The 14,825-nt window shown below is 33.7% G+C and overlaps 1 protein-coding gene across 1 annotated transcript in view; it reads left to right on the top strand.

The window, feature by feature from the left end:
- LOC127729885 (leucine-rich repeats and immunoglobulin-like domains protein 3) overlaps nt 1-14,436 on the top strand; it is a 50,975-nt gene extending 36,539 nt beyond the window's left edge. Inside the window, exons 16-18 of the mRNA XM_052237823.1 lie at nt 2,252-3,283; nt 4,453-4,536; nt 10,754-14,436. Coding sequence (XP_052093783.1) covers nt 2,252-3,283; nt 4,453-4,536; nt 10,754-10,980 — 1,343 coding nt within the window. The 3' untranslated portion in view covers nt 10,981-14,436. The remainder of the gene's footprint in view (nt 1-2,251; nt 3,284-4,452; nt 4,537-10,753) is intronic.
- The last annotated feature ends 389 nt before the right edge of the window (nt 14,437-14,825 follow it).

A 14,825-nucleotide genomic window follows, 5' to 3' on the forward strand; every position in this document is an offset into this window, starting at 1 on the left:
ATCTAGGATAATGACATAAAAATCACTTGTTTAAGTATCATACCTCAATTTCCTTCCAAAAAATCACTTCTTTAAGTATCATTATTTTAATAACCCCCACTAATTTCAACACCCCCGAACAGTGAAATTTTGATAGCGAACAGTAGAATTAAATTACATAATCTATAAGATGAAACCTTGCATTTTACAGGAAAAATACTCCCACTGCTGGGAAAAATCTGTTAAGAAAGTAACAGTTCATTATGTAAAGCCATTTTTATAGCATTTTTTCAACTAAAATAGAATTTGCAGCTAAATGATTTCATCAAAGGCACAAACCTTGCTGCTTAAAAGAAGCAAAAAGTTATTTTTTTCCAATTTAACTAATGAAAAGATATTATCTAAACCTATGTGTTTAAAATTTTGGTAAAACTACAAAATCACAATTTGTAACAAAACTTTGAATTTGCTACTTAAATAAGTGATTTAAAAATCACTTATTTCAATAAGTCCCCTGACTGAATATAACAGACATGAACCAACAACAACCACTGAATCACAGAATCCTGTCTTGGGACAGGCCATAAAGAATGTGGCGGGTTTTAACTTGTTTTGACCGCTCAACCCTGCTTGTTGGTTTGCTTTCAAACACATGCTTGCTGAACGGAGTTTTTGTCGAGCCTGCGACTTTTGTCGCAGAAAGCTCGACATAGGGATAGTGATCCGGCGGCGGCGGCGGCGGCGGCGTTAGCTAACTTCTTAAAAGCTTTATAATTTAGAAGGTGGAAGGTCTGGATGCTTCATACTTTGTATATGGATGCCTCATGTTACGAAGTTTCCGACAGTCACATGTCCAATGTCCTTGACCTCATTTTCATGGTTCAGTGACTACTTGAAAAAAAAGTTCAGATTTTTTGTAATGTTAGATTCTGTCTTATTATAAGTAATAGGATAACTATATTTGGTATGTGCATACCTTGCAAGGTCCTCATGCCCGTCAGACAGTTTTCACTTGACCTCAACCTCATTTCATGGATCAGTGAACAAGGTTAAGTTTTGGTGGTCAAGTCCATATCTCAGATACTATAAGCAATAGGTCTTGTATATTCGGTGTATGGAAGGACTGTAAGGTGTACATGTCCAACTGGCAGGTGTCATCTGACCTTGACCTCATTTTCATGGTTCAGTGGTTATAGTTAAGTTTTTGTGTTTTGGTCTGTTTTTCTTATACTGTATGCCATAGGTCTACTTTATTTGGTGTATGGAATGATTGTAAGGTGTACATGTCTAGCGGGCAGGTGTCATCTGACCTTGACCTCATTTTCATGGTTCAGTGGTCAAAGTTAAGTTTTTGAGTTTTGGTCTTTTTTTCTAATACTATATGCAATAGTTCAACTATATTTGGTATGTACGTACCTTGCAAGGTCCTCTTGCAAGTCAGACAGTTTTCACTTGACCTCGACCTCATTTTATGGATCAGTGAACAAGGTTAAGTTTTGGTGGTCAAGTCCATATCTCAGATACTATAAGCAATTGGTCTTGTATATTCGGTGTATGGAAGGACTGTAAGGTGTACATGTCCAACTGGCAGGTGTCATCTGACCTTGACCTCATTTTCATGGTTCAGTGGTTATAGTTAAGTTTTTGTGTTTTGGTCTGTTTTTCTTATACTGTATGCCATAGGTCTACTATATTTGGTGTATGGAATGATTGTAAGGTGTACATGTCTAGCGGGCAGGTGTCATCTGACCATGACCTCATTTTCATGGTTCAGTGGTCAAAGTTAAGTTTTTTGAGTTTTGGTCTTTTTTTCTAATACTATATGCAATAGTTCAACTATATTTGGTGTATGGAAATATTTTATGATCTATTTGGCAGTCACGCAGGTTTTATTTGACCTTGACCTCATTTTCAAGGTTCATTGCTCAGTGTTAAGTTTTTGTGTTTTGGTCTGTTTTTCTTAAACTATAAGCAATAGGTCAACTATATTTGTTGTATGGAAGAATTGTTAGCTGTACATGCCTGCCTAGCATGGTTCATCTGACCTTGACCTCATTTTCATGGTTCATTGGTCAATGTTTAGTTTACTTGGTTAATGTTAAGTTTATGTGACAGTTGTAATAAAGCTTTATATTTAGGACTATCAACATAATATCAATGATTAGTAAAGAAGGCGAGACATTTCAGCGTGTGCACTCTTGTTTACAATAAATATTTTGATTCACTCTTATAACAATCAAAAGAAATCATTTAAAATAAATTTCCATTTTAGAAATCCCAGCGTTTGTGAGACCAATGGAAAGGATTAAGAAAACACAAGAGGGAGGTACAACTGTGATAGAATGTATGGCAGAGGGTATTCCAAAACCTAGATTGACTTGGTATAAAAGTAACAAACCTCTTGAATCAAATCAACAACGATATTTCTTTACTGCTGATAACCAACTGTTAATAATTGTTCAAACTCAGGCCAGTGATGCAGGAGAATATAAGTGTAATATGACCAATACCCTGGGACATGTCAGTGGTGTATCAAAGCTAGTTGTGTTTCGTGGCGATAAACAGATATCTGTTGATCCCAAACCTGGACCTCTTATTACAAATCCAAGTGATGAATCGACAACAACAGGAATAATAATCATTGCAGTAGTTTGTTGTGTGGTTGGAACATCACTGGTATGGGTTATCATTATATATCAGACTAGAAAGAGACATGAAATGTACAGTGCTACACCAACTGACGAGACCACTTTACCCGGTGAAGTGGCAGGCCAGGGATACCAGCCATATCCAGATGGTACCTTGTACAATGGTCCTATGACTGTTCAGGGCTATCCGTATCAAGACTATCAAATACAGGAATCTGGGTACGAATCTTCATCGGGACAGTATCGTGCTCCGAGAGCAGCGATATTTCCGAGTGATGTTGATGAAGAGGAGAATAATATGACAGCTCAGTTAACTTTTCATGAACATAAGAATCGGGATAATAGTGATAGTGACATAAATTATCCGAATAGTGAGACAGATTCAATGAAAAGTTCTCAAAGTACAAGTAGTACTCATACGAGTGGACATCAGACTTTACAAACGTTTCGTCCAATACTCAGTAATTCTAATACTTTTGTAAATAGAACTCAATCTCAGTCAGATTCTTGTGAAAATTGTGAGAAACAGAGACACTCTTCCAGTGCTGATATTCATTCATGTCATAAACAATCTATACACAGTATACCTATACCGAATGGAGTGGCACTTCATCATGGCTCACTACCTCAGCCACCAGGTTACTCTAGTTTAAAAGGTTAGTTTCTATTATATATTTTAATAGAATAGAAAAGCAAAGTATATGGGGTATACATCCATGACACAAAATCAGTACATGCACACAAAAAGCAAAGGAACAGTGCTTTTATTGCTGAGTATGATTAAGTATGATTTGTATAAGCAGAGATGATAATACATAGATTTATCGATTCTTAAGTTTTCAAGTCTTCCTCACACTTCTATTTGTCCACTAAAAAATATGCTGATATATTAACAATATAATTTAGATGTATGATTTGGTTAAGGAAAATTTAACAGTCTGACACTGGCTGTTGGTTTGAGATCTGAAATAAAAGAGTTTTAAATAGCTACTTGATCATGAAATGGTCAATAAAGTAACTAAATAATCATCCTAATTAAAGTTCTATTTCAATCAGCCATAAAGGAAATCATTGGCAGTCTGTATGGCTAATTGGCTATAGTATTGGAAAAAAGAAATCAGGGTTTTTTTCAGCAATCAATAGTATAATCAATAGTATACTTGTTATTTATGTATTCATAATTATGATATATTATGCATTATCTCTTGAAAAAGACTTCGTTTATGGAAATGTTGTCATTTTGAATTTCTACTTGTATATAGCACTGTTGTTACCACAGGAGTAGAAATACATGTAAATGATACAACTTATTGATGTATTATCTGTTAAAAGTTCCCTGTCAATGTTCATAGACTTACTATAACATGGTTGCCACACATGCAGGAGGTCATGTTGATGTCCAGACAGCTAAGACTTTAGACTTTTAAAATTAGTTTTGTTTACTCCTTTGTTGGCCCACTGCATAAAATGTTTAGAGCAAAGATAGTCTATTGGGAGTCAGCATAGTGTGGTCTGGTTGATTGACATGTCTTCCTGTAGATTATGTAATCATCTCTTCATACAAGAAAGTGATAAAAGTCCTGTATCAATTTTGTACATAGTAGGGTATATTCACATTACATTCCTGTCCTAATTAAATTTGAAATATTACCCACTGGATGTTAAACTTTCATCCTCTTTAAAAACTGTTGAAAAAATGAGAAAAATATATGTTCATGTCCATATATATAACTTTAATATGTTTAAATCAGAGAAAGTGTTTCTTTTAACATTTGTTCAATTAGATTAAGATTAATAGATAACCATGAATTATTTTTTATTTCAGATTCCTCATGTATAATTTGCAATTGTGATAAAGAGGTCAGTGGATGTACTAGTCAACTGTCCCAAACACCACCATACTCAGATCGTAAGTATCCCTTAGGATAAGAAACTATACTAGTCAACTGTTCCAAACACCACCGTACTCAGATCGTAAGTATCCCTTAGGATAACAAACTATACTAGTCAACTGTTCCAAACACCACCATACTCAGATCGTAAGTATCCCTTAGGTTAACAAACTATACTAGTCAACTGTCCCAAACACCACCATACTCAGATCGTAAGTATCCCTTAGGATAACAAACTATACTAGTCAACTGTTCCAAACACCACCGTACTCAGATCGTAAGTATACCTTAGGATAACAAACTATACTAGTCAACTGTCCCAAACACCACCATACTCAGATCGTTAGTATCCCTTAGGATAACAAACTATACTAGTCAACTGTCCCAAACACCACCATACTCAGATCGTAAGTATAACTTAGGATAACAAACTATACTAGTCAACTGTTCCAAACACCACCATACTCAGATCGTAAGTATCCCTTAGGATAACAAACTATACTAGTCAACTGTTCCAAACACCACCGTACTCAGATCGTAAGTATCCCTTAGGATAACAAACTATACTAGTCAACTGTCCCAAACACCACCATACTCAGATCGTAAGTATCCCTTAGGATAACAAACTACTGTAAATTCAGAAATTATTGCGATGTTTTTATTATTGCGAAAAATGCGACAGGGTTATAATCGCAATAATTTAAACACGCATTATGAAAGTTTTTATATGAATTAAACAGGATTTTTCTCAATATCGCAAAAATTAAAACCGCATTTTAGTCTAAAATGACAAAATCGCAATAATAAATGCACGCAATAATTTCTGAATTTACAGTATACTAGTCAACTGTCCCAAACACCACCATACTCAGATCGTAAGTATCCCTTAGGATTTCAAACTATACTAGTCAACTGTCCCAAACACCACCATACTCAGATCGTAAGTATCCCTTAGGATAACAAACTATACTAGTCAACTGTCCCAAACACCACCATACTCAGATCGTAAGTATACCTTAGGATAACAAACTATACTAGTCAACTGTCCCAAACACCACCATACTCAGATCGAAAGTATCCCTTAGGATAAGAAACTATACTAGTCAACTGTTCCAAACACCACCGTACTCAGATCGTAAGTATAACTTAGGATAACAAACTATACTAGTCAACTGTCCCAAACACCACCATACTCAGATCGTAAGTATCCCTTAGGATAAGAAACTATACTAGTCAACTGTTCCAAACACCACCGTACTCAGATCGTAAGTATAACTTAGGATAACAAACTATACTAGTCAACTGTCCCAAACACCACCATACTCAGATCGTAAGTATCCCTTAGGATAACAAACTATACTAGTCAACTGTTCCAAACACCACCATACTCAGATCGTAAGTATCCCTTAGGATAAGAAACTATACTAGTCAACTGTTCCAAACACCACCATACTCAGATCGTAAGTATCCCTTAGGATAACAAACTATACTAGTCAACTGTTCCAAACACCACCATACTCAGATCGTAAGTATCCCTTAGGATAAGAAACTATACTAGTCAACTGTTCCAAACACCACCATACTCAGATCGTAAGTATCCCTTAGGATAAGAAACTATACTAGTCAACTGTTCCAAACACCACCATACTCAGATCGTAAGTATCCCTTAGGATAACAAACTATACTAGTCAACTGTCCAAAACACCACCATACTCAGATCGTAAGTATCCCTTAGGATAACAAACTATACTAGTCAACTGTTCCAAACACCACCATACTCAGATCGTATGTATCCCTTAGGATAACAAACTATACTAGTCAACTGTCCACAACACCACCATTCTAAGATCGTAAGTATCCCTTAGGATAACAAACTATACTAGTCAACTGTCCAAAACACCACCATACTCAGATCGTAAGTATAACTTAGGATAACAAACTATGCTAGTCAACTGTCCCAAACACCACCGTACTCAGATCGTAAGTATAACTTAGGATAACAAACTATGCTAGTCAACTGTCCCAAACACCACCGTACTCAGATCGTAAGTATCCCTTAGGATAACAAACTATGCTAGTCAACTGTCCCAAACACCACCGTACTCAGATCGTAAGTATCCCTTAGGTTAACAAACTATACTAGTCAACTGTCCCAAACACCACCGTACTCAGATCGTAAGTATACCTTAGGATAACAAACTATGCTAGTCAACTGTCCCAAACACCACCGTACTCAGATCGTAAGTATCCCTTAGGATAACAAACTATACTAGTCAACTGTCCCAAACACCACCGTACTCAGATCGTTAGTATCCCTTAGGTTAACAAACTATACTAGTCAACTGTCCCAAACAACACCATACTCAGATCGTAAGTATCCCTTAGGATAACAAACTATACTAGTCAACTGTCCCAAACACCACCGTACTCAGATCTTAAGTATCCCTTAGGATAACAAACTATACTAGTCAACTGTTCCAAACACCACCATACTCAGATCGTAAGTATCCCTTAAGATAACAAACTATACTAGTCAACTGTCCAAAACACCACCATACTCAGATCGTAAGTATCCCTTAGGATAACAAACTATACTAGTCAACTGTTCCAAACACCACCATACTCAGATCGTGAGTATAACTTAGGATAACAAACTATACTAGTCAACTGTCCCAAGCACCACCATACTCAGATCGTAAGTATCCCTTAGGATAACAAACTATACTACTCAACTGTCCAAAACACCACCATACTCAGATCGTAAGTATAACTTAGGATAACAAACTATACTAGTCAACTGTTCCAAACACCACCATACTCAGATCGTATGTATCCCTTAGGATAACACACTATACTAGTCAACTGTCCAAAACACCACCATACTCAGATCGTTAGTATCCCTTAGGTTAACAAACTATACTACTCAACTGTTCCAAACACCACCATACTCAGATCGTAAGTATCCCTTAGGTTAACAAACTATACTAGTCAACTGTCCCAAACACCACCATACTCAGATCGTAAGTATCCCTTAGGATAACAAACTATACTAGTCAACTGTCCCAAACACCACCATACTCAGATCGTATGTATCCCTTAGGATAACAAACTATACTAGTCAACTGTCCAAAACACCACCATACTCAGATCGTTAGTATCCCTTAGGTTAACAAACTATACTAGTCAACTGTCCCAAACACCACCATACTCAGATCGTAAGTATCCCTTAGGATAACAAACTATACTAGTCAACTGTCCCAAACACCACCATACTCAGATCGTAAGTATCCCTTAGGATAACAAACTATACTAGTCAACTGTCCCAAACACCACCGTACTCAGATCGTAAGTATCCCTTAGGATAACAAACTATACTAGTCAACTGTCCCAAACACCACCATACTCAGATCGTAAGTATCCCTTAGGATAACAAACTATACTAGTCAACTGTCCAAAACACCACCATACTCAGATCGTAAGTATCCCTTAGGATAACAAACTATACTAGTCAACTGTCCCAAACACCACCATACTCAGATCTTAAGTATCCCTTAGGATAACAAACTATACTAGTCAACTGTTCCAAACACCACCATACTCAGATCGTAAGTATCCCTTAGGTTAACAAACTATACTAGTCAACTGTCCCAAACACCACCATACTCAGATCGTATGTATCCCTTAGGATAACAAACTATACTAGTCAACTGTCCCAAACATTACCATACTCAGATCGTAAGTATCCCTTAGGATAACAAACTATACTAGTCAACTGTTCCAAACACCACCATACTCAGATCGTAAGTATCCCTTAGGATAACAAACTATGCTAGTCAACTGTTCCAAACACCACCATACTCAGATCGTAAGTATAACTTAGGATAACAAACTATACTAGTCAACTGTCCCAAACACCACCATACTCAGATCGTATGTATCCCTTAGGATAAGAAACTATACTAGTCAACTGTTCCAAACACCACCGTACTCAGATCGTAAGTATCCCTTAGGATAACAAACTAAACTAGTCAACTGTTCCAAACACCACCATACTCAGATCGTAAGTATAACTTAGGATAACAAACTATACTAGTCAACTGTCCCAAACACCACCATACTCAGATCGTAAGTATCCCTTAGGTTAACAAACTATACTAGTCAACTGTTCCAAACACCACCATACTCAGATCGTAAGTATCCCTTAGGTTAACAAACTATACTAGTCAACTGTTCCAAACACCACCATACTCAGATCGTAAGTATACCTTAGGATAACAAACTATACTAGTCAACTGTCCAAAACACCACCATACTCAGATCGTTAGTATAACTTAGGATAACAAACTATACTAGTCAACTGTTCCAAACACCACCATACTCAGATCGTAAGTATCCCTTAGGATAACAAACTATACTAGTCAACTGTTCCAAACACCACCATACTCAGATCGTAAGTATCCCATAGGATAACAAACTATACTAGTCAACTGTCCCAAACACCACCATACTCAGATCGTAAGTATCCCTTAGGATAACAAACTATACTAGTCAACTGTCCCAAACACCACCATACTCAGATCGTAAGTATCCCTTAGGATAACAAACTATACTAGTCAACTGTTCCAAACACCACCATACTCAGATCGTAAGTATCCCATAGGATAACAAACTATACTAGTCAACTGTCCAAAACACCACCATACTCAGATCGTAAGTATCCCATAGGATAACAAACTATACTAGTCAACTGTCCCAAACACCACCATACTCAGATCGTAAGTATCCCTTAGGATAACAAACTATACTAGTCAACTGTCCCAAACACCACCATACTCAGATCGTAAGTATCCCTTAGGATAACAAACTATACTAGTCAACTGTTCCAAACACCACCATACTCAGATTGTAAGTATCCCTTAGGATAACAAACTATACTAGTCAACTGTCCCAAACACCACCATACTCAGATCGTAAGTATCCCTTAGGATAACAAACTATACTAGTCAACTGTTCCAAACACCACCATACTCAGATCGTAAGTATCCCTTAGGTTAACAAACTATACTAGTCAACTGTCCCAAACACCACCATACTCAGATCGTAAGTATACCTTAGGATAACAAACTATCTTAAACACTCTCATACTCAGATCGTAAGTATACCTTAGGATAACAAACTATCTTAAACACTCTTATACTCAGATCGTAAGTATACCTTAGGATAACAAACTATCTTAAACACCACCATACTCAGATCGTAAGTATACCTTAGGATAACAAACTATCTTTAACACTCTCGTACTCAGATCGTAAGTATACCTTAGGATAACAAACTATCTTAAACACCACCATACTCAGATCGTAAGTATACCTTAGGATAACAAACTATCTTTAACACTCTCATACTCAGATCGTAAGTATACCTTAGGATAACAAACTATCTTAAACACCACCATACTCAGATCATAAGTATACCTTAGGATAACAAACTATCTTAAACACCACCATACTCAGATCGTAAGTATACCTTAGGATAACAAACTATCTTAAACACTCTCATACCTCGTTTTTATAACCTAAGACCTACAGACTTTCTCACACACCATTTAACTCAACTTATAAGTTTGATCAAGGATAACTAATTGACCCTATTACCACCAAACTCAAATTGTATAATTACGGGTAACTAACTTTCCCAAGCATGACCAAACCCAAATGGTAAAAATAACTAATAAAAGTTAGTTGTCTTAGATACCACATAGTGAAATTCATGAATATAATTAAAAAAAAAAAATTGTGCATTTTTCACATACCATGAAAAAATGGTAGGTTTAACTTGGGTTTATTAGACTTTGATCACCAACATGACCTTCTCTAAATAGTTAAAGGTATAATTTAGCTGTTCCATGCAGCATCATACTCAAATTGAGTAATGTAGTTGTCTGCTAACCACCATATACACAAATCACATGTATAACTTGAGAGACTAGTCCCACAAAGCACTGAATTATTAATTTAAGAGTTGTTTGTTATCCATCTTGAGCACTATGGTACTTAAATCTGAGTTATATGTTAAGGTCAACTAAAATATGTTTATTAAAGGTAAATAGTAATAATATAAAAAAGTCATTCAGTCCACAGTTCATGTCATTATCTATACATGTATGTTAGAAATTATACCCATAGATAACATAATGTAGTATAATTCTTAATTTGAATGTTTTTGTTCTTACAGCTTGTAATCATCATACCAAAGTACCTTCATCACCAAATGGACCACATACAAGTTGCCATAACTCATCTAATACTCCAGACAGTGACAATAGTCAAGAGAAAAAACCACCTGCCATTCCTCCAAAACAACATAAACATTCTCATCTTCATTCTAATACTTGTTCTTTACCGAATGGCGTCCATTTAATGGTTAATGGATCTGTCGTTCATGGTGCTGTAGACATTTAGTATTTATTTTTCAAATTGTGATTTGCATAATATTTAAAGATGAGTTTGTTAGATTTTTTTTAAACAGAAAAAGGACATGTATTGTTATATAGTTCAATATCTGTTTTGTTTTTGATGAAAACGGATCAGTTTAATAATTATTTTTTAAATCTAAAAACAGTAAAATTTCTTGTTTATTCAATGAATGTAAGGGCATTATCATTATTTTTGCTTAAAGTGCCATTACATAAAATTTGTTATTTAAATTATGCTTTATTTCTAGTATTGAGTATGAAGGTACTACAAATCTTTGCTTATGAAAATGAAGTTTGTTTTGAAAATGTCCGTATATTTTTTTTTATGAATTTGGTGAATGCCATTATACTTTTGTCTAATTTTGGAATACTGAATGTTTATTATTAATTATTAGATTTATCATACTTTATTAAGTCCAACCATTTCATGAAAGCAGTATAATGAAAAATAAATATAAGCTCTTAAGGTACCTACTTACCAGCTATAAATCTGCTTCATTGGCCATTAGATCTTTTAAAATTAAAATTTTTACTGAAAAAGACTTTAGTTTGAATTATCGGTAGTTTGAATTGTAAATTTTACTAATGAATCTTAAATGGCATTTTTTTTTTATAATTTTGTTATACATCATGTTTTTATAGAAATTTCATTTTGTGAATCATGTTAAAATTATCGTGCATTGTACTTTGCTGTATATAAATGACGAGATATACCTCAGAGAGAGCCCAGAAACTTACTAATGGCTTTTCTACCAGATTGATACAAATACAATTTTTTGTCAAACAGTTAAACATCATCACAATCTTTTGGAGTACAAAAGTCCACTATTTAGTGGTTACAAATAATGGATGATTTTAGACATTTGACCTCCATATTTTAATATGAGTTTTACTGGGCAGTCTCAGTGTTCTTGTAAATGGCATCTGGACCAATCAGTTAACTCCAAAAATGTTCCTAAAATACATCACCATTTCTATTTTTATTTACTGCAGGGAAGTCCTAGTTCATTTTCAATGGCTTTAATTTGTTGATTTTATTTAGAATATTAGTATAGCTGTGTGTATGTCATTGAATCAGCTTTATGAAGTTATGATTTACAAAAATATTTTTCTTATCTGGATTGAAATTTGAAAAACAAACAATTTATTCCACCATATAGATGTGGTAACAAATCAGACCTGTAAAATATTTTGCTACTTCTCATCAGAAATTTAATGCATTGATTTGAGACTATCTTACACAATTAATTTAATTTAAGTAGAGTTATAATATAACTTCTATTACACAAATATTCTGTTTTAGCCAGAATCACATTTTGTGCAAGAAACTTTTGTTAAACAGATGAGAAAACATGAAAGCAAAAATTAACAAAAATTAATCTTTGGAAACAACAAAAGTATACAAAATTTAACACAGGACCCTTCTCCTCCACAAAAAGGTAAAGCAATGCATTCATTCTTGTTTAAAATAGGGATTTATTTTAAAATATTTATTTATTATATTCAAGGTCTAAGTAAAATCTGAAGAAAAGCAAACAATAAATGTCTTTACATAGGTTTTGTTAAGCTGGTCTAAGAAAATGAGGCTATTCTATACACAAGTTTTTGGTAATGAAAAAGTAAAACATGAATATTTATGAAGCTGGTTTAATTTTGACATGATTGTGATAGAAATATTTGTTATGTACAAGTGTACCAAAGTTATAAGGTTAATCCAATATTGGGTGCTAAGCATTTCCAGAGACTTGGAATTCAGAAGTTTACTGTACTTGTTGTTTGACGAGAAAATACTTTTTTCTGACAAAGAAATCCATAAAGTTGCTGTTCACAAATTAAAAAAAATATGATAAAATTATTTTTGTGAAACATTTTCTTGTAAAGGCAATGGGTAAAATATTCAGATGACCATATTAACACCCTGAAGTCATCATCTAGTATGAGACAAATTTCACAAATGTTTATAAAATGTAAATTATACCACATATTTGCTAGTTATATTTATATTTTTAAGTATAACCTACCCCTATGAATTCAGTAATGGCAATCATTGCAATTTGCCTTTAACAGCAGATAGAGAATATTTTACAGTTAAAAAGAAAATATGAATTACAATACCGTATGTTTTTGCTATTGTCTTATTTACAATAGTAACTTCGTCTATTATTGCTTTTCAGTATAAATAGTCTCTGTTTTTGCATCACATCTTTTCAAGTTTGTAATCTAGAATTAAAATTTTTATCAAAAGTTTCACTTGATCCAAAATGAATACTATTTACTTTAATATAACAGCTTCAAATATTTGGTGTCAATATAAACATACTCTATTAACTTATTCATCAGCATGTTTCATTTGATATGAATAGGAGACATTTTCTATTAGTGATAAACACATAAAATTTGAATTTTGGATTAAACATCTGCACACATAATACAAACCAAAACTAAGTGTCAATTTTCATGGGTTGACATAACAGCTGTGGATATATTAGGAACAAGAAGATTGTGTTACATCTACAATAGTTGATGATAAAGCAGCACCTTTATATACATGTCTGAACAGTGTTTTAATGTGCAAACATTTTCTAATGTTTCACTCTGACATGCAATTTGTGAGCATAAAATTACAAATTGATGTAGTATATTCCTTCAAGTTTAGGTGAAATAAGGTTAGATTTCTTCCTATGAAAATTTCATATAAAGTGTGTACCTGAAATTGATATGTTAATATAAAATATACCACAAATGTTTTCTACATTGATGAATTTTTGTAATATCAGTTTCCTTTATTAATTGATTTAATGTCTCGTAATTGGATCATATTTCGTTATTCAACACTCTCTCTTCATAAAATTAATTACTTTATGCATCAGATGTTAGAACATCTGCATGTGAGGAAAAATATTATTAATATGCATATCACATATCTGATATAAACACCCAGAATGCCTTTACAAGTATATGTTTCACAACATGTTGTTACAAACATTTGCCAAAATAAAACTCAATAAGAAATCCAATCATTGTTGACAGAACTTTCTTTTTTTTGTATGTTGACTTATGTTTTAGTAAAATCAATTCTTGTGTTAAAAATAAATTACATTGATTTTTAAATAAAAGGACATTAGTTTTGTACATTTTATTGTGCCATTAGTTTTGTGCCTTTGATATAATGTGATAACATACATTTCAGTATTGTAATCAGAATTTGATTTAATGGGTTCTTTAAAAACAGTATCTACGATTTATTTTGTTATAAAGATTGATATATGCAAATGAAATGTTCAAAGTCAATTTATGTATACATTGTCAAATTGAAATACCATCTCATTTGTATGCAAACTTTTGCATGTTTGTTATGTATTACCAATGGCCAAAATAATGTTCAATTCTTGTATTCTTTGAAAATAAAAATCATTTTTAATAAAAAAATATATATTAATAATTATTGGTTTTCTTTAGAATGCTATCCATAAAAGCATAAATCAAATCAAATAAATTAGATATTTAATTTTACCAATCAAAGACTCACAATTGTCCAATGACAATTAACAATTATAAATTTTGAGGCATACAAATCCATACCTTACCAATTACATAATGTGAAAAGATGTGTTGAGGGAAAGTCTGATTGGAAAGAGTTGAAAACTTCACCTACTCCAAATCCAAACTAGCTCCAGCATTTAAACCTGAATCAGTAGAAAGAATTCATAACAGCATTGAAAAATGGTAGCAATACTACAACAGACACAAAGGGTTAATGCTTTGGAATTATATTTTGATTTTCCTTGTGTCTGATCCAGCATAGCAAACATGTAAATAGGTAAATAAAAG

This window comes from Mytilus californianus, unplaced genomic scaffold, assembly GCF_021869535.1.
Source record: "Mytilus californianus isolate M0D057914Y unplaced genomic scaffold, xbMytCali1.0.p SCAF_1, whole genome shotgun sequence".
Lineage (NCBI taxonomy): Eukaryota > Metazoa > Mollusca > Bivalvia > Mytilida > Mytilidae > Mytilus > Mytilus californianus.